Consider the following 21,558-nt stretch of genomic DNA (forward strand, 5'->3'; position numbering starts at 1 on the left):
TAATATTTTTAGTTTCCAGAGACTGTTTCAATCCTGAAGAAGAAATTTACACAAATAATAGAGACTAAAGAATTTTAGAAGAGTCAGATGATGAATAGATAATATGCCAGACCATGTTTGACATGAGACAGAGTAATGCCATCTAAAGTATTAACCAAATGGGAGACCTGATAGTTGGTTTAGTTTTGCTTTTCATATTTAGTAGACGTGCAAATTATCATTACAGACGTGTGAAATATATTCAAGTACTTCATTTAAAAACAACAGTGGTTTACAGATCTAGTGATAGCAATAGCAAGTAATAAAAAATACTTAATCAATATAAATAAATCTAAAAATCATAATGAAATTATTATTTCAGTATTTCAGTGCTAGTTTATATGAGGTTTTAAAGGTTCTTATAGCTCTGTTAAATAAATAAAAACAATGACTTAATGTGTCAGTAACTTCATTGTGTCACAATGGTACTAATCTCTGCTAGTCTTTCAGTGTTAATGCCTAAAATAAAAAGAGAACTCCCAAACACTTTGGTCACATCAAATTCAGTAGATACTGAATTAAAGAGTTCAGGCTTGAACTCTCATCCTTTTAATCTTTAAATTTTGTGTTTTACCTCAGAATCAGATATTCAATGAACACCTTAAATATCTTTAAATGTGTATTTTAGGCTTCTAGGTTGGACTGGATAATAAAGCATTTCTGTCTTCAAAATTACTGGGTACATACCTTCTCCCCTGGACTAAACATTAGGCAGATCTTGACTTTGCATCACTCAAGAAGCTGATCAGTATTTTCCAGATGCATTTCAAAAAATGAGTAGTTTAGTACTTTCTTTCTGAGGTCTGTGATACAATGCCTTGACTTGAGCCATAGTGGTAACCTGGCTGAGAGACTAGCCTGAAATTAGCTGAGAGGATAAAACTAATAGGTACTAATACAGTAACTGAAGGAAACCGGTCTGACTGCATTGGAAGCTAACTGAATGTTCTGTGTGTGGTGAGTGTGTTTGTATTTTGGTCAGCTCAGGAAGGGGTTAGCTTGGGCTAGGTTGTGGCTTGAACAGATAGATACTCTTTAAGTGACTAACACCCCTAACATGAAAATAGGGAAGTTCTCATAGCTTGAGTTAGTTTCATTTCTAGAGATTCTTAATGCAGAGGATGTTTGTGCACTGAATATATTGCTCAGTCAAATTTATTTCATCAGCACATTGTGTGTTAGAAGTACTTTAAAAGAAACTGCTGCCTAAAAATGTTGGACAGACACAGATGCGCTGGTGGATTCTGCACCAGATCTTTTCCATTATTCCTCTGTAGAAAAGAGAAATGTGGTTCCTTTCATATCTTGAAGAGCAAGGAGTGTATGTACCCTAGTAATTTGGAAAATTTTCTAAGTAAGTGATTTGCTAACAGTATCCGTACATCTGAAGACTTCCTCTTACATAGGTATATGCAATGACATAGAACTGGGAGTTGTTGTGCCACATACTTGACATGTTTACAGCTTGAAGAACATTGCAATAGCAATGAAAGGCATTCTTAGCAGAGAAAGAGAATATGCATCCCTCCAACAAAACAAGAATGTTGCAAGCACTACATTTTAGCTCCAGAACAACTTACCACAGAGGCTTCTTTAAATCAAAGTACAAACATCCTTTTTCTCTCACTGTATCTATGACTTGACAGGACCTGTATGAAATGGACAGTCAACTATAGAAATTTTTCTTTTATCTGTAGCAACTTGTGCAGAGGGGATGAGATTGTATTAGACTGTTCTGTTTAATGGGAAAAATAAACCATGTAGCACTTAGTTTATCCATACTACTTTAACAGATTGGTAAATATCCGTATTTCTAAAATAATACTTCCAATGTGGGGGAATGGGAACCAGTATACAAAGTATACAGAAAGCCTACATATGTTAAAATCTTTCTCCAGATAGTATGAAATGCAGTAGCAACTTAAAGATAGATTCTGTAAAATTAACCTTCCACAAAAAAAGATAAATTTGTAAATGTATGTACTTACAAAAGTGAAAACTACTTTTTAAATCTAAGGTTTAAAAAATTAAAATAATTACGTAAAAGGTGATAAAATCAGGTTTATTTGTTAATTAAAAGTATGTTACTAACAGGTATGTGAAGCTATTTCTAAAATGATTTTTTGCTAATTAGCCTCCTAGGTCATACTTCATTAGCAAGGACAGATTCACTGGGAATTTTTATAGTGCTACTCTTCAGTATGGATGAACAACTGTTTCCTATAAATGAAGCTAACTTACCAGTTTCAACACTACCTCAGAATTTAAACCTAAAAAAAAACCTTAATGATTTTATCAATGTCACTATTAATAATGAAATGTATGCATTTCCAGGCATTCCTTAGTCCTGAAAATCCTGAGGAGCCTTATCTGGAAGGCATTGGCTTTAACTGTGTTGCTCCTGGAAAACGCTTTATGCCAATGGATAGTTTGTCAGGAGGTGAAAAATCTGTGGCAGCTCTGGCTCTTGTATTTGCTATACACAGGTAAAAGATATTACGGGTTAAAGGAGATGTTACAATGTCATCTAAATGTATTGCTGCATAAGTGGCAGAAAGACAAACTGTGTTGTATTTACAAACATATTGAAAATCCGCTAATACGGTATCCAAACACCGACTAAAAATCCTTTATTCTTTCTCTGTCATTACTTCTTTTCTTAACGGAATTTTATGATAAAGTGAATCTCAAAGTATTTAGAATGTTTATTAGCATTAACATTTTTGCATCTACATGTGAAATAATGCATTTTCTTTCACAGTTTTCGTCCAGCACCTTTTTTTATTTTAGACGAGATAGATGCTGCCCTGGATAACACAAACATTGATAAAGTAAGTTTATCGTTTTTACTTTATTGTTAATCTGCAACAATATAATGGTATCTTTTTCAGAAGGATGGTTACTTTTCATTACACATTGCTGGGATAAAGAGAAAAGAAGAAATTGATTACACTTTTCTAGTCTATTTCAAAATATACTAGATTGCAACAGAAATAATTATTTTGAGGTATTTGACCAAGGTTAGGTTTAAACTCCTAATTCTAACTATGTATTTTAATCAGTCCCCAAATTGCAAAGGTGAGAAAATGTCAGGAGTGTAAAAGTATGCAGCATGAATGCATGTGCTACAATCTGACATGAGGGTCACCTGTGAATTGCTAATTATGTTTGTTTGGTTTGTTTTCTTTCTTTCTTTTCTTTTTTTTTTTTTAAAGCACCCTGAGTTCCTCTAAGAAGTAAAAAAGAATGTGTCTGGATATTGAAAATCAAGTCATTCTATCACTGGAATTATTTATTTGATTTGGCCTACTAAATAATTTTATCTCCATTAACACTAATTAAGGGCTATCACTCACTCCCATTTTTGCTGCATTAATTCTTGCTTGATGAAAAGAACTTTCCCCTCTGCCCCGATTTCTTTTTCCTTCTTTGGTAGTAACTGTTCACTATAATGATAAAATTATGGTAGAATGGAATACAAACAATAAAGATTGGCAATTGTTGATGTGAGTCTCTTAGAGAAGCTTCCAAAGGAGGTCGTATTTAGGAGAGGAATCAGAAAGATCTCCACGTTATCTGGATTCTTTTCTGTGGAAACATTCCTCTCTTCATAAAGTAAGCTATGCTTCCAGCAAATTTAATAGTGAGGTGAGTCTTGATATCTAAAGTCATTAAAACAGTTTTATGAACAAATTTTTTTCTAACAGAGTTCACTGTGTGGAGTACCAAGGTTTGCTTGGAGGTACCTCTACAGCAGAGAGCTGAGGAAGGTGCATTGTTTGTGCCTGCCAGATAGATAGAATTCCTTCTCAGAGATTGCTGACCCCTGGTAGCTTTGTGAGAAGCTTCGGGCTCTAATGCCGCATATGACTGAAGAGATGTCCACTTTACACCTAAGAATATACTAAGCAGCATTCCTCCTCAGAATGCTATAAACAAAGAATAGCCTCAAATTTTTTACACAACTTCATTTCTTAAATAAAACCTATCATAAATCTGATTGATTGATTGATTTAATTCAGGTAAAAATCACATTGATACCATACTAAGTGTTTTCAAAAGACACTCATATTAACTCTTGCATCATCGTTAGCTAAATAGTTTCTAGGCTTGTAACTTTCAATTTGTAGTATTTTTACAGTTTGAAAGTATCATATTTCATTTGAAGCATCAGCAACTATAATGTATGTTTGTAAGTTGTATGTTCAAGAGAATACAGAACATTAATGTAGAGAGTATAAATGTTTTAAGTGCTGGTCTAATATGTACTTTAAAAAATACATCCATAAATATTCCTTTATACCAAAGAATTATCAAACTCCAACTATATTACTCATTAGGGTTAACCCTGAAATTGCCTTAGTAGTCTACATTGAGCTTTTAGTTCAATTCTTGCCACCAATTCAATCTGGCATTTCTGTTGAGCTTCTTGCTATGAAGTTGAATCGGGCTTCTGCCTGTTTTGTAACCTTCACTGCTGAAGATGCCTGTATCTATTACAGATTAAGCATAATAGGTGCATAGCCACTGCCAAAAATTTTCTATTTATTTGATTTAGTGCCCCTTTCACAGTTCTCTTCCTATCTCCTGCTCCCATAATAAAATATATACAATACTACATATATTTGTTTTATACCTATATATAACTTACAGTAATAATACAAAATATAATAAAATGCTTCCAGTGTAGGATTGGGGCAGGGGAGGGGACTTGATTGCTAAAAGGGCTGCCTTTTTCATATGAGCAACAAGGAGCATGAAACCTGTGATATGGCCTGTTACTTCTAATATAGCTGGAGAATCAGCTTACATGACTCAGTGACAAATCAGTGATTTCCTAGGAAAATCTTTAATTAGCTTGAACATTTATCTAGGTCTTGTTAGGAGCAGAGTCAGACTATTGTTTAAGCATGTATGACAAGTGTCTTAAATTGTAGCATGAGCAAAATCAAAATGGCAGTGCTGTGCAAGAAGAATTAATTAACTAAATAATACTTCACTGCTCTTTCATATCTTTTTCCTTATTTGTAAGATGCCCTATTACTGGAAAGCATCAGAATCTTCAGACAGAGGAAATAAATATTGCAAGTGAGCAAAATGATATACTCAGTGTAGTTTACCATTTGGAAATATTATATGTTGCTAGTACTTACTGGTAGAGAATTTGCTTAGAACTAAATAGTAGTATTCTTTCCATTTTTTCTGTTTAAGGATTTACTAAAGCAGTTTCCAGCAATTTAATTACACCTTCAAATTAACAACTTAAAGGAAAGTTAATTTTGTAACTGGTTAAATCCAGTTACCTTCTATCACACATACCAGATAAAACTGTACAGACAAAAATCTTAACTTAAAAAATACAGTTCTTTCTTTATTCAGCATTTAATTTCCATTGTGGGATATTGTCTTATTTAGCCTTCAATTTATAGCTTAATTTCTGTGCCTTTCACTTTGCAGATCAATGAAAAAAATATTGCTCTGCTTGCAGCAAAATGTATATTTAAAATCTTAGTATACAACCAGTAACAGCCACTTTTTTTTTTTTTCTTACTCAGGAATTTTCACCTACCATCCAAACTATATTAATTATATTAAGTAAAATATTTTTCATTGGCACTGACATTTTTCTGTAACCTTATTCATTGAAGTGAATGATTGTTTTCATACGCATTTTTAAAAAGGGGCAAATTTGAGGGGCTGTGTTAAGAACATGCAAAGTAGCTGTCTTAGACTGTTTTATTCCTCATTTTATCCTGCTTATTTCATAATAAAATTACTGAATTCTACTGCTAACATAATTCAGTTCCTTCTGCATCATTCCCTAATTATAGTAATTAAAGTGTGGTTTAAGTCTGCCAGAACTAACTTACTGAATTATTTGGCTTCTCTCCAAAGGTATCAAGTTTCATTAGAGACCAGGCACATGAACAGATTCAAATGATAGTTATTTCTTTAAAGGAAGAGTTTTATTCCAAAGCAGATGCATTGATTGGAGTGTGTCCAGAGGTAACAATTAATTACTACTTACTTAGAATTTTGTTAGACAATACAAACTGTTTTTTGTTAAAGTATTGATTTGCACCTTAAGAATTACTACATTTAATCATTATGTACATAACTGGGCCATTGGATTTGAACCACTTTATTTGCCTTCTGAAGTAATCACAGATAACAACTTGGCTAGCAGATCATTTTGGCTGACTCAAGCTTATTATTGTATCTCATGGTCAGTTATGAAATACTTATTTCAAGTAATAAACGTTCTAAATTGTGTGATCCTTCTTCTCAGCGTGATGACTTTATGTTCAGTCAAGTACTGACTTTGGATCTTACTGCATATCCAGACATGGATGACCATGAAAGAAGAGAGAACACACACAGTTCTGGATTGGAATAAAACATGGATGATTTCAGGGTCATGTGAAAATAACAAGAACTGTTTTACAGTTGACTTTGTAACAAGTCTGAGTTTGAATGGGGTATTAAAGGTTGATGGAGAAATGTTTATCTTTCAAACAAAGCAGTTTTGTAAAATTTTGAAAGAACCACCTACTATTCATTGATAGTTTTGTTACAAATGAGAGAGCCAAAGCTTTTTATTGAAGTGCATGTATTCTGATAAGCAAAGTCTTCTCTTTAACTGTTTATTTGCCTTAAGATGAAGGACCACAGGTTCACATAAAACACACTATTAAAAAGAATTAGACTTAATGGATTTTTTTTTAAGAAGGAAAAAAAATAACTTCTTTAGCCATAGTTGCAGTGTGCTGCCAATGCACTTCAAAATTTCTCTTAGGTGGCAGCTGCATATGTTTGCCTTAAGATAGGGTATTTCCTATTCTACAAAACAGGGTATTGTAATCTAGCTGTTGTCTCACATGACTGTGATGCCTAGTGAGATTTTTAGTAGTCCACTGCAACCTTAGGAAAATATTAGTTTTACCAGGGCTCATGCTGCTTTTCCATATGAGTGATATAACCTGGAAGAATTCCACCTTTAAGGTATTGTACCCCACACAAAAGTGGGAAGAGCAAAACAAGTGCAAGTCAGATGCCCTACAGGTAGCAACCTCAGAGAAAAGTATCTTATATTAGTTTGCAGTTGAGATTGTTATACTGCAGCTGTCCCAGTAGAGTGATTTTTTTTTTCTTTTGATATCAGTGCTTCCTCTAAGAAGCAAAGATAATGAAGTTGGTTAAGTGATTCTAGCTCTCTCAAACATCATTCTTACTCTGACCTGTGTTTCACTTTGGTATATGTTAGAGCATTGGGGGGTTTTTTTGCTTATTTCGTGTTTGTTTAAACAATTACATTATATGTTCACAAACTATCTTCCTTTAGGCCACCAGACTTCTATGCTTATACCGTGTAATGTGCTCCTCCTATTGTGCTTGTTGTGCACAACTGAATAGCATTGGACATCTGGTGCTACTGCATAAGCAAGGAATGACATACATGAACAGTAGATACCATAAGAACATGTTAACATAAATGTCTCCACTTACTTAACAATAGATGAATGTTTATTAAATACTAATGTTGCTGCCACACTTCCTTAAATAAAATTATTTACTCTCAACATGCATCATGACTTAGCATCAGTCCCTTACCTCAGAGGTGAAAATGTGTATATTAGTGTGAAGGATGAATAGAAGGGCAGCCTCTAGCATTTTCCACAGAGATCTTGACCCATGCCAGCCTGTTTATTGTGAGTATAGTTCTATTTTTGTTTTGTTTTTAAGCCATTTACTAAGAATACCCGCTTGAAATAAATAGAAAAATATTGTAAAGAACAGTCTGTAAAGAAAGGTAAGATGCATGTATTAACTGGTATACAAGAAGGGCCCTCTTGGATTTAAATATTTTATTAAAATAGTGTATCTTATCAGAGATACCCTACCAACTTAATTTCACAGCTTGAGCAAAATATGATAATGGTCAACAGGATTATGTTTTCAGTAAATATCCCATTTAAAAATAATTGTGAATTAAAATCTACAGTAGAACCAGCAAATGTCACTTATTACCTCTAGTATGGTTAATTCTTTCACCTTATTCAGATAACAATTTGAACAGAGCCTTAAACAAGTTACTTCTTAATTTAACATGAATCAAATGGAACAGCCAAGTTTCAGATTCTGTCCCTTCTGATTATATTTTAATCCCTGAGATAGCTGCAAGGCAATGCTGTTCATAAGATGGCTGAAATGTATGTAGATGATAGCAGTTCCTTCATTGGAGGGTGGGGGGGACACCAAGGAATTCCTGTATACTCCTTAATGCATGTGTTATGAATTAGAGAAACCTGACTTGGGCAGCCTCCAGGACCTTCAGGTATGAACATGCTCGTATCAGAACAAGAGCCCTGCACATGTTCTCCTGCAGACACTATGGTGAGAAACCACTGATAAGAAGACTTCAGAGGATCTCAGGTGTTGGTGTTAGCAACTGGAGCAGTAAGTCTGTCAGGGTAGTGCTGAGATAACTCAGTGCTAGCTGAAGTAACTACCCTGGAGAAATGCTTAACAGGGTGCCTAACTTTAACCATTTGAGTAGTTCCACTGAAGTCAAACTTACACACTAGAAATCATCTACAGATACATAATGAGATACTAACCTGTTTTAATTCTGCTGCATTAAAGCTATTCCATACCTGCTCTCTGGGATTTTGGCAGCATATTCTACAGTTCAAACACGAGGATATTTCCATACAAATATAGAGCAGATAGGCTGGCAAGTCCCAATGCACATACTTTGTTGGTATTCTTCCATTACATCCTTTTCTCCATGTGATCTCATGTTTAAAAACAAACTGACAGATGAAAATGAATACTCCTGCTACAGCATAAATACAAGCATGTTGTTGTGATGTGGGTTCTATAAACATGAAAAAGCAATTCCTAACAGCTTAAAGTTCTAGATCTGAATCTTGCCAACAGCTTATGCTGACAGACCCCTGAAGATTTCAGCTTCCAGTAGCCTAAATGCAGTACAGCAGAGGTTCAGCTGATGAACTAAGAAAAACACACCTATCATTTTCAAAGGCCACTAACAGATAACTTCAGGTATGCCAACAGTCATTTTCAGGCAGATTCAAGCATCTGTGGTGTGACTTCAGAGCACCCTACCCAAACTAAAACCTCGATACAAGCTCAATACTATTTTAACAGTCTCAAGACTTCCAAGGGGCTTGAAGCACAGCCAGATAAAACTTGCATCAGCTTCTAAATGACCCAGCATATACAGCTTTAGTAGTATGGAACTGCCTGGAGAACAAGTACACCTCTCAAACTTGACATGCATTCCCCATTTACATCCCTAGAAAAGCAAGTGCTAAGATACGCAATTTTTAATCCACTTAAAAACATGGAAATAGCTCAAAACTTTCCATGCTCATGTAAAACATCTGCTTTCAAAAAGTTTTTGTTTTTTCATTAAATTTTGGGTATACCATTATCTGACTGCTTGATTCTCTTAGGAGGATCAATGCCATTTTCTCCTAACTTCCTTTTAGCACAGTCCATGCATGAAGTTCCTATGGAGAGAGAGGAAAAAAAAGTTGTGTGTAGCAACATTAAAGTAATAAAAAGTACACAAAACTCATGTGAAAAATACAAGCATCCAATACTAAAACACAATACTGGTACACTGAGGTTCTTGTATTTGGATTCTGAATTATAATACTAACCCCTACTGAAAGTCTGTACCCTCAGTTCAGTGACCTCAAACTTTTCCCAACACTGAGCTCTAGAACTAATATATAAAACTGGAAGTAGTTAATTATACAACTGCCTTTTGAAGAAAACTAGAAGGAAATGATTTTTACTTTTGTGTGATACTGTCTGTCAAGTTCACAAGTGAGACGTTTCTTTAAAAAGTCTCGGTCTTTTATTCAGAAGAACAGAACTCCTGGTATGAACTACTATTGAAATAGAAACAGCAAAGATGGACAGTAAAAATGAATGAAAAGGAAATGCCTTTAAAATCAGGATGTCCATCACCTAAAAAAAATCCAAATTTGGGGGCAGGGGAGTTTTGTGCAAATCTGTGCTAAGGAATCATTCTAATTTTCTTTAGTTTTTACATATTCCAAAATGCAATAGGTGCTTTTAAGGAAGATGTTATTGGATAAGTTAGTAAAGGAGTTGTATGTTAAGTGGAATTGGACCAAGATGTGCTTAAGTTTTTGATTTCTTGTTCTTCACTGATACCCAACTGTACTTTACTGAAAAAGGGATTACAAACTCATCTGAAAGAGAGAGAATCTTAAAATCTAACTGGAAGTACAAAAGTAATTTCTGAATTTACACCTGCCCATAAGTCTCAGCCCTTTCATATTTTTTCATTGTTTAACAAAAAAAAGTATCTCCTGCAATAATGAAAGAAGGTTGTTTTACACAATTTTCTCTGTAATAATATTATTTGTAGCAGCAGCACAAAGATCTTAGCAGTACATTTTTTGAAGTGTTTCTTCTAAGTGAAATTTTGCTACTTTAGCAAGTATCACAAAGACAACTGAGCAATGCTTTACAAAAAATTCATCCTTGGTACTATGTGCTTAAGTTTGGCATTCATTCTTCTACACCTCCTTAAGGAAAAACATTCAAAATAGCCACATATATTTGGAAATGTAAGATAATATAAGTGTCCATGAGTTCTTAGTTTAGATTAATCTGATCAGCATAAATCACTTTTCATACACATTTGCTGGAGCTTTTCCATGTCATTTATTATTTTACTGACAGCTGAAAGTCCCCAGTTATCTGTTAATACACAGAAAGAAATGAGAGAGTAAAAGAATCTGCTAAGCATATTTTCACAGCCAAAACAGGGTTTTGCATAATAATCATTTAATTAATCTATAAATAAAAGACTATTTTTATATCCCTGCTAGAGATTATGAAGCTTTTCTAAGAAAATAAGAATGTGGTTTACCCAACAGTGTCGTGCTGTCCACTCGATCAGCATCTAGAGAGGGTGAGACAGGAACAAAGTCAGCATCCAAAAGTTAGATTATACCTTTTTGCAACTCCCAGAATGGCAAGGTTGCATTTCTTTCAAATAACTCTTTTGACAAACTTCTTCTTGTGCTGTTTTTTGAAAGAGAGTTTTTTCTAATACTAAGCCTAGTAAAGTGAACTACTCTGTGCAAGAAAGCAAGCAAACTAATGCAAAGTGCTATCCAGAAATTCAGTGTTCAGCTTACTTTCAAGAACAGCCAGGCAATATACTCTGGTATTGTATTTAACAGACACGAGGCAGAGTGGCATTGCAGACTAACACCATCTAATGGAATCTGAAAACAAAGTTTTCTGAAGTCTATTGAGAAGGATTGAGACACACAAAGCTTAAATTCAAAATGCTACCTTATACCTCATTAGTTTGTAAATAAGCTCTAGCTTGAAAAAAGAATTACTGAAGAAGTGTTTTTACAGACAGTAAGAAATCACCAAAAGTTTGAGAGTAGGAAGAAAAAAAAAAACCCTAAGGATTAAAAAACGTTCTTCACAGGAAAGTCCAGAAACACTTGCTTTTACAAAACAATAAGGAAACATGAAAAAGTGAAACCTGGCAACTGGGTAACCTAAAGGGCAGCTGTCCAGTTTTGTTGGGCTCTTGACTTTCGAATGAGATCAAGATTTTGAATTCAGAGTAAGGTCCCTCTTCTTGCAAGTATTATGCCAGTGAGTAATCCCACTGAATGAAAAAGGGTGGCTCTCTACATTAGCAGCACTACAGCATGATCTTGCAGTCATTTCCAGTAATAATATCCCTTTTTATTTTGTATTTAGAGGTTAATTCCACACTGTTTTGAGATCAATGGCTGCTCTGCAGTAAAATGGATAATCCAATAGGTTCTAGACAGTGTATCAATCAACAGCAGTATATCAAAGGCCAAACTAGTAGGCTGAGGTTGACTGCATCAATGTCTGGTATTGCACCCCAGCTTATTTTTAGGTGTCTGTTTATGCTGCAGAAAGTTTGTCTGCTGTACACTGCGTTAAGTTCTTCTAGCCTTCATGAATGAAAAACTCTTAATCTGGTCTAAATGTAGTTTTAATCCACTTACAGCAATCATTACATAATTTGGGCACTTGCCTGCAGTCTTCTTTTGTGGGAGGGCAAGGGGAAGGTTCCTTCTATGCACCACTTAGGAAGAATTTTAGTCAAAACAATTCCACTGACGCTGTAGATCAAAAAGTGCTGTGAAATATTATTCTTCTCAAGGTAATTTTATCTTTATTTTCCTCAACTCTCTGGACAGCCCACAGTAGAACTGTCCTTGCTGGGAGAGCATTAAAGAAATCTCCCTCCCTTCTTTCAACACACAGTTGTCATTTTTCCCTGTTTTTTGTATAAAAACTCTTTACTGTTACTCCTAAGAGGTTTTATGAGTTGATTTTCAAGATTTTCAGATTTCATTCTCCCACTCTATGCTTAATCATATTATAAATATTTTGGTTCAGTCAGATGATCCCATGAGTTAACTCCTTCAGTTCTTCCAGCCTCTTACTAACATCTCACTTTTCACATAATGTGATACTGGATACAGAATGGATTAGTTCAGACAAAAAAAATACATAAATAAAAGTAAACATAAATAAAAGTAACCAGATACTAACAATAAAAAGAAACTCAGAATTAAAGGTTAAATTTACAAGAATTCAAGACTTTAAAGAAAGAAATCCAGTTGCAGTGTTGTCATGTGTTCCAACTCTGCATGCCATTCATAAGCAGAGATCTTGCACAGGCCTACCACTAGCTACACATGGGGTGAACACCTCAGGCCAGCTGCTGATTGTTCAAATACAGAATCCCACTAGGTACAGAATCAAAATTTTCTAATTAAAGAGAATACATTACCTGGACTTCTCTGCTTGCAGATTTGAGCAGTCAGATCTTGTACATACTCTGGAAATTGTTTAAAGCTGTCCCCATAAGATACTACTTTTATTCCATGCAGAAGCATATCTGCCTGGAGCTTAAAAAAGTGGTCTTCGTTTTCTTTAAGCACCAACATATAATGTTCTAAATCCACTTTATTCTTTACAGTATAAAGAAAGAGAGCTTGGAATATCTGATCACGCAGAGTCTCTCCACTGCCCAAAAACAAAAAAGATTTGGTTCGATACAGATTTTGAAGAACCTCCTGTTAAGAAATTTAAACACACAAGAACATAAACTGTATTTACTTCAGTAAACAAAAGGCAAAAATAGTAACTTTTGAAATATGTCCAGCTTTTTTAAAAAAAATAACAGAGCAACTGTCAATATTAAACTGAATTAGGGATTTGTTAGAATCAGGACAAACTGATGTATCATGAGTAATGATTCCACAAAAACGCATATACTCAAAAATCAAAGTCACAATCCAAAATTAAGTAAGCGTGTAATTTTTTCCAGTAAGGGCATTTTACATGGAAAGAGTAATAATGACAATAGTACGTTCCTGTTAGGCTGATTTGTAAATAAGAAAAATTAATATTCTTTACCAAATGTTTGACTTTTCAAAATACCTAAGACATGATGTTAAGTCCAGGATCCAGAGTCTGTAACAACTTAAGCCTCTGAAAAAAATGCATCCAAGCAATCAGATGGTGAAGAATCCTTGTACTAGCATCAGTTAACTAACAGTGAACTGCTGACAGAATTTAGATACACATTTTTAATCCACACTGAACTTGAAATGCAGTGTTGTGGCCAATATTCTTCAAATACAAAGAATTTCAAAACTATGACATACAACTGGGGATTTTGATTGTGATTTACCAAGAAGCAGTTTACAAGGGCACACACTGCCCCAGCAACATAGCTGGCTTTCTGAGTAATACTGCCACTTTATCTGGGTCCCAGTTATTTAATCTGCATGATCTGACAAGACCCTAGCCTAAAGTAATACACATGCAGTGACTAAAAGAAAACAGTTTGGCAAAGCATAGTAAAAATTTTAAAGACCACACAAACCATTACTTCAGGATCTTGAGTAACATCTTTATATCCTGAAGGATCTAGGACCATTCCACAGGGATCTGTATACAAGCCATGAATATGCAGAACTCCATATTTTATATGGCCTCTTGCCCACTGAAGAACCTAAAGAAAATCATGCATATTTCATTATATTATACTGAGATATTGCAAAAATATACAGCTGCCCTAACATATAAAACCACCTAAAGCAGAAGTGACTTCTCTTAAACTTTTCTGCAGCAAGAGATAATTACTACTTGCATAACTTATTTTAAATTATTAAGAAGTGATTGTTGATATTGAAGATATTTTGGGATTTTTGGTCTAAACAACTGTTCAAGCAAGAAGCAAGTTCTAGCAAAGCTGACAGAAAAGATACGAACAGGCAAATTAAATTACCTGCTAGGTGAAATCATATTTGTGATTGTTACAATTACTTCATCTAAATGGATGAAATTTTTTTTTCAGGGAGGCAGGGGGAGTGTTTAATAAATGTGTTACTGAAATCTTTGATAAACTGTATCAGATAATTCAGAATAAACAGACACTGAGATATCATCCATCTGCTGTTACTTTATAGGCATGCTTTACAAATTAAGAAGTGTTGACAGTTTTCTTTATACTTCATTGGAAGATTTTTCTTTAAGAACTGCCTTCTCTTATGAGAAGTGTGAACATTTTTACTACTCTCATCATACCTTATCCTTATCTTTCAAGTCTAAGGATTCCATAGGTTTACCCTGTTGCTGACCAAATATTTCAAGTAAATTACCATAGTTTGTAGTCAAGACCATTGTGCCTCTCTCCATTAGTCTTAGGATTGACTGCAGAACAACAGGATTCTGAATATGTTGTTCTAAGTTATCAAACACCTCCATTAAACAATCCTGGAAGAAGCTGGGCTTGGTATCACCAGTACGCTGAAGAAAGAAAAAAGAACACTTCATAAGGATCATGTGCACCACTGTAATTGCCTTCAGTGGAACACCCACAGCATTTGCCTATTTAATGCCAAAGCTTTTCTTTTAAAGGGGAATTGTGTAATAGTTGTGGAGAGCTCATGTAGTATATAAAACATAGAAGTCTAAATACACAGAAATACCAACAATAAGTTCAAATTATTCAAGTGCTCTTGCCTCCAATTTATATAGCTCAAAATAATAGTCTAGTTTTCTGAAGAAAGCTTGTAGTACAGGTACAATGAAGCAAATCTCTGCAGTATTTTGTTACGCTAAAATCCCCCCTCCACATACCCCATCACTTCTATGCAAACATTAAGGTGCACTTTCCTAAAAGCACAGACTGCATTTACCCAGCACATATGCTGAAACAGACAGGAACACATAACAATTCTACAAAATGTACAAGCTTCCTATTCATCAAATTGTTTTACACATACAAGAAATCTGTTTACAAGTCCAATATGGTTACTGGCATAACTACATGGAAACATCACTTTTCTTAATATGCTTCTCTTGTTTTTAGAGTACTTAGCGTGCTAACATTATCACTCCCTAGTTTCAGAGACTGGAATATTACTACTAGAGATTTTTTTTCTTCTTTTGCTCTCTGACAGATAAAAAAGTTTCTTCATCTTTTTATCTGCTGCAAAACCTAACTATACACATGTAGACTCCTCTCAAAAGGAACAGGTTATTATACTTTTTCTGTACAGAAAACTCTTATCATGCATTTCAAAATGCTGAACACATCCTTCAACTTAGCAATATGTATGTCGCTATAATTTTCAACTAGAAGACCTGGCAAAACTATTAATACAGTCTGAAAATCTCTGGAACCTAAAATTCAACAGCTGAGAGACTGAGCATGTATGGACTTCAGTGAAGTATGAGTTGCATCAGTTTGTGTGATCTAAGGCTATCAGCAGGGTCACGGTCTACCACTATTTTCAGGATATCTCTAGTTTTAGCCAGCAGAGCTATAAATTCCTCTTTCAGTTCAGGACAACATTGCTGAGAATCTTTTAACAGTCAAGACTCTTGCTTGCATTAATTATGACAGAAGTGTAATCTTTTCCAACAGTTTTCAGCTAGACTAGAAATCATATATTGAGTAAACAACAATCATCACTTTTACAGCAGTAATACAGAGATAGTACTTCTAGTTTGGCAATATACTAAAAGGTAAAATGTATCTTTTACCTATATTTATATAGGCATATATACCCTTTACCTGTATTTTACCTTGAAGTTGCAAAATTTACCTACAAAGATCATCTCAATCACCCTACATTTTATTCCTGACAAAATTCAGTTAAGAGTCCTGATGTCACTAGTAAACAGTGCCAGACCAGACTGCTAGAGTAACTAAAGTAAAACTTGCTATTTTAAATATTTAATAAAATAACAGTTCTTTTTAAAAGATAATGTACCTTATAAATTAACATCCTGATTTCTCTACCTTCTAAAGGGCCATTCTATCCTACAATAATAAGCATCCCACTGGTGAAAGCACTGACTGTAAGTCACCATTTAAAAAAAATCAACTGTGCTTACTTATATTAAAAACAAGGATTTTTCTGCCTCTCCAAAATGTACAGTACAGTGATTAGATTACCATCCCAGCAAAACTTCCAGTTTTAGAAAGCTGATGAGAATTTTAGTTGATAACAATAAAAACGTGTAATAATTTTAGAAGTTGATATAAGTTACAAGTATACTCACTGGTGACATTTTCCTGATGAGATCATGCGCAACTACAAGCAGGTCTCTATCTTTGATCGCTTTTTTACGAAATTCAGCAACATCTCCTGGATGAAGCACCTCCAGCTGTTCAGCTGCTTCAATGACAGCCTCGATGCAGCTCCTCCAGGAGCACAGCGCTGGGATTCCTGGTGCTACTGCAGCACTTACTCCAGTTCCAATTACCAGAAGAAGGTCTCGAGGCTGCCTTCTTATTAGACTTTTTAAGAATTTTCTTAAAAACAAAACAAAATTTTTTATTTTCTACAGTGCTTCTATCTTGTCTGAAGATCTCATGCCTGATGCAAGAAGTCTGTATGAACTGTTAATGCTTGTTCAAAACTAAAGAGCCAAAGGAACTGGGTCCTCCATTTCTATACAGAAGAATTATGGCATTAGCAGCAGTTCACAACATTCCCCAAACTGAAAAAAAAAAAACACAAAATAGCATACTTTTAACTTGTCTAAAATGGCCAACAGATTTATGTGCATACAACTAATTTAACTAGCTATAAGATGGCAACAACTTTAAATCATTAATACCTTTAAGGAGAACCAAACTGGCAATCACTAATTATCAGTCCATTCAGTTATCCAACAACCATTTCAACTGAATTTTTTTTTTCTTTTTAAAGCAGTATATCCTTGTACCAAGGACTGCCCAATGATTTACTAAACATGCATGTGCTAGAAAATAAGAAGAACTATTTCACAGGGAAAATCTGCAATATTTCAAAGAAACAAACTTTTGTTTACATAGAAAAAAGTAACTTTTTTTATTCCCATTTATTTTTGCTATAGGATAGGAAGTGAAGAAATACATTCAAGCCATATATAAACAAGGTATTACTATACAGAACCTTAAAATTCACTTGACTTCAAAAATTACCGATTGTTAACTCCTGTTAATCCAACAATATGGAAGTTTTAAATCTATTTCACAATATCTTGAAACTAATCAGCAAAAATTGAAATGTTTAACTTGAAATGGCTTCAGACACAACAATTAGGAAACATGTAGATAAGTTTGCTAATACCTACAAAAAAATGTTGCAGATAATCTCCCATGTCCTCCTGCTACACTCAGCACAAGTTGTTTCCTCTAGGCAAGCATATTATTTATTCCTCACAAACAGTTCAACTGAGTATGAAGCACACGGTCATTGGAAAAACTAGTTTCAGAGGACCCTTTCAAGTTTTCAAGCATGATGCTCATATCCAATTTTCAATAATGTATTTCAATTATCTTTTCAAACTTCCATTAACAAACAGTTTTATAAAATAACTTTCACAACACTAGTTACCTGAATTTTTGTTCACTTCTAATTGTTGATCTTTCTGATGAATCCATCTCAGAGCCCTAAGCAAAATAAGGATGGTGAATAATTCTTAATGCATCTACCTTAAAAAAAGGCCAAAATTAAAAACAGATGTATTTACTACTGTCAGCATTTTCAATTTATTCTTACTGAATATTTTAAAAACAAGAATTTGTATCTCATATCTCATATGTTAAGCAACACACTAATAGAAATGAAGCAGACAAATAACGAGCGTGTAAACGAGCACAGCTCCATATAGTTCAGTCAACTGCCATTTTGAAGCTAGTGGAGATATGGCTACTCACACAGCTGAAAAATATCTGTGTCTGAATTCAAGACAAAACTTACCATACTCCCAAAAATGTTAATTCATTTGGGTTAAATGAAGTTGTTTCTTGAAAATTGTTTACAGCAGGTAAGTCTTCCATTATCAAAAAAACATTACATCCCCTAAAGATCAATAATGGAATATTCATGTCTTCATATCAAAAATTCCTACTGAACATTTCTACTCATATTAATTAAGACCACTGAACCCACATAGCTGTATAATAAGTTAGTTCAACCAAGTTTGTGGAAACCTGACTTCTGCAGCCATGAGGCCACAAGAACCCCCTGCCAGCTAGCTAGTTATTTCACCAGCCCATATAAATATAAAAGATGCTTTGTCAGAAAGTATTTTAAATAAAAACTTATTTATCATCTATGTTGTCACTTGAAATGACACCCAGTCCAGTTGAGATCTGTGTCCTAGAATTGTCAGATGACTTTTCTGAGTTTGCATTTTTTTTAAATCTTACTTCCATAACATTTATACATCATTACGATTTGCAAACAGCTAGCCCTGTAAATTTCCAAAATTGAAACAAAAGAATGACATGAATTCATTTATCTTTCTCACAATTTCAGCAGATTCTGACACAGGAAGCAGGAAGCCGCACTTTTTAGACAGTATACACCAAAGAAAGAACAAAAAGTAAAAAGGATTACACATTGAAAAATCACAGAGATCTTTCAAATTTTTGTAGAAGAGTGCTACGGGACCCCGCTATACCAGTAAGTTTGCGTGACTATAGCTGACTCTCTCCTACTTATTCTTAAAGAGGTCAAAAACATTTACACTCTTGAAAAATATGTTCTTCCCCCAAAACAAACTGACATATAAAATGTTATATTTAACATTTCATTAAAGGGAAAAAAAATCCCTCTACAAAACCAATTCTACACATGGTTCTAAACCAAACCAACTTTGGGATATCAGACACTTTTAGAACAGTTCCTACACATACAGATTTTAGAGCATTTTGTGTTCTGAAGAACAACTCTGTTTAGCCTAAAACAACTACTCTGTTTTTACTACAATAAATTATATTGAAGATTCCAAATGCTCTTAACATTATAGACATGACGTGAACAGAAAAAAAACAAACTACTTCTTTCCAAAAGATAAGCTGATATCATTTAGTCTTTATGTAGGAGACTAATTACAACTATAAAGCCAATTAACAGCTCCTATTTCTATAGTACAGCTAGTTTACATGTGCTAAAAATATTAAGACAGAAGGCTAAGATTCTCCCTGCAAAACCCTGTAAGTTATCATCATCTTATCATCTTGCATGCTTTATCCATGTTAACAGTCCCAGCAGAAACAAATCTTGAATGAGGATCTGAACAATCGTTCTCTTTAATACACAAATTAAAGGAAATTTCATAATTCTATCTCAGGTCATCGAAACCCTAGGTACACCTAGAAGGCAGAACAAATTGAACTATTTACTCACTTAATAAAAAAGCATGGTTAAAATGAAGAAATACTCAGCTACCCACTGTAAACCTAGAAGACTCCCTGGAGTTATTCTAGGTTTTCACTGGTATAATCAATATTACAATTGTGTCTGTTACTTCATCAGGTCCATCAAACCACAGAAACATTTGCCTAGGGCTTCACATTGAGATATATCAAATATATAAAAACAGAAAGATAGTACCTAAATAATCAGAAATCTGACCTCATTCATTTCACAATTTAACAAAATTTACGCAGGTAGTCCTGGATTTTCATCTCACCATCCTGAAATCCATTCTGTACAGATCTTTTATTGGCTTTATTTCGTCTCCGTTCTGTTTCAGTGCTGAATTAGTGAGCTGCTATAAAACTCCTCCTCCTTGCAAGAGGCTCCTTCACTGGGATAAGATCCAAAATACCATCCTGCTATAACAACCTCAAAGTGTAAGAAGCTTTCTTTTAGGTCTGTCTTCCTCCGACAACTTTCTCAAGCCAATTTAATTCTAAAACATTCAAAGTACTGCATCTTATCAACAGAACTTGGCTACAATATCATCAATAAGAAATCCCCAAATTTCATTATATTAATCCTTGGTTTTGTTTTTTTATAAGGATGTATTTTTTGTTTGGCTTTGAAACGCATCTTAAGTTTGTGGTTGTGGAGATTGCAGACTGCAGACCCTAATCCTCCAAATAAGCATTCTGCCAGACCCTGTGGCTCATATGGCTTCTTGCCAGCTCTCAGGTTCACATGCTGAAAGCTAATTTGGAAGCAACAGGCCTAAATTCGGAGAACATTTGACAAAAAAAAGATGCATGTTAGAGGGACATGTCTGAGAAAACACACAAAGATCAGATCTGCAAATGCAACCAAAATGTCTTTTCAAGTGTAAAAAGAAAATCAGTGTTTTTTTTGTAATATTTATTTTGTTCATGCTCCCTTCCTTCTTTGACCGTATCCTACACTATCATCCAAAGAATGTTAGCATATTCAAAATTCAGAACAATAACTTATTTAGAGCAAAACATTCAAAAATCTAGAGAACAAGATTTCTTTACATATAGAAAAAATTGAGAGTTCACAATGCAAAAGCAACATATGAAGTAAGTGTAACCTGTTTACTCTGAAAAATACCGTATTACACCATAACCCCATCCTGTGATATATTTAGGAAACTGTCCTCAAGATAGCTAACCACTTTAGCAATTGTTTAATACATCAGTAACTTGCCAAAATTAATAAAATAAGCATCTCACCACAGGATGCTGTCAGTACCAACATTTGAGACCTTATTACCTCTATAATGCCTGAAGTCGCTTTCCAGGAAGCCAAAGCTTTCAATAAGTCGCAGCAGTTACCACCATACTGTATTAGCTAAATGGATGTGAATGGCAAACTTAAGATTTCTCCATGCCTATAACTGCTTTAGATATTAACTGTAACTAGTCTTGAACATTATCTAATCAGATCTAATAAACACTTCTTTCCATAAGCATACCTACCAAGGCAGAGGACCCAGGCATTAGGACTCAACAGTGCTTTCCTTAAAAAATATATACTGGACTAACATAGTACATTTTAATCAAAGGTTGGCACATTTACTTTTAAACAACCTTCCCTCATGGCAGTCAGGAGATCAGATCCCCCTAAAATCCAGATATGCCTGAAAACACTGAATTGGAAGTTGGTCTGTGTTCCAAACACCGGGAGGGTTCATCATAACACCTTCTAATTT

The 21,558-nt window shown here is 34.4% G+C and overlaps 2 protein-coding genes across 3 annotated transcripts in view; one reads left to right on the forward strand and one right to left on the reverse strand.

Moving 5' to 3' along the window:
* The window catches only part of SMC1B (structural maintenance of chromosomes 1B), a 39,043-nt gene extending 31,244 nt beyond the window's left edge, over positions 1-7,799 (forward strand). The window contains exons 22-25 of one of the 2 annotated variants that reach the window (XM_026090180.1): positions 2,374-2,525; positions 2,801-2,870; positions 5,935-6,045; positions 6,329-7,799. In XM_026090180.1, the coding sequence (XP_025945965.1) occupies positions 2,374-2,525; positions 2,801-2,870; positions 5,935-6,045; positions 6,329-6,436 (441 nt within the window). In that variant the 3' untranslated portion in view covers positions 6,437-7,799. The remainder of the gene's footprint in view (positions 1-2,373; positions 2,526-2,800; positions 2,871-5,934; positions 6,046-6,328) is intronic. The other variant, XM_026090179.1, reaches the window with a different exon arrangement.
* On the reverse strand, positions 353-18,072 carry FAM118A (family with sequence similarity 118 member A). The gene is made up of 8 exons (XM_026090181.1): positions 18,018-18,072; positions 16,696-16,948; positions 14,710-14,931; positions 14,006-14,134; positions 12,905-13,190; positions 10,976-11,008; positions 9,492-9,575; positions 353-1,709 (listed from the first exon to the last, which is right to left on the reverse strand). The coding sequence occupies exons 1-8, from the start codon at positions 18,062-18,064 to the stop codon at positions 1,672-1,674; spliced, it is 1,092 nt and encodes a 363-aa protein (XP_025945966.1). The 5' UTR covers positions 18,065-18,072; the 3' UTR covers positions 353-1,671.
* Positions 18,073-21,558: the final 3,486 nt, after the last annotated feature.

The sequence above is a fragment of the Apteryx rowi genome, unplaced genomic scaffold (genome assembly GCF_003343035.1).
Source record: "Apteryx rowi isolate R43461 unplaced genomic scaffold, aptRow1 scaffold_852, whole genome shotgun sequence".
NCBI classification, from domain to species: domain Eukaryota; kingdom Metazoa; phylum Chordata; class Aves; order Apterygiformes; family Apterygidae; genus Apteryx; species Apteryx rowi.

What these genes read in the sequence shown, in the direction of transcription:
- FAM118A (XM_026090181.1), bottom strand. Translation starts at nt 18,064, where the DNA reads ATGGATTCATCAGAAAGATCAACAATTAGAAGTGAACAAAAATTCAG. An exon ending in TCATCAGGAAAATGTCACCA is followed by an intron (nt 14,932 to 16,695) that starts GTGAGTATACTT and finishes TTCTTTCTTCAG; the next exon opens with CGTACTGGTGATACCAAGCC. An exon ending in CTGCAAGCAGAGAAGTCCAG is followed by an intron (nt 11,009 to 12,904) that starts GTAATGTATTCT and finishes CACCCTCTCTAG; the next exon opens with ATGCTGATCGAGTGGACAGC.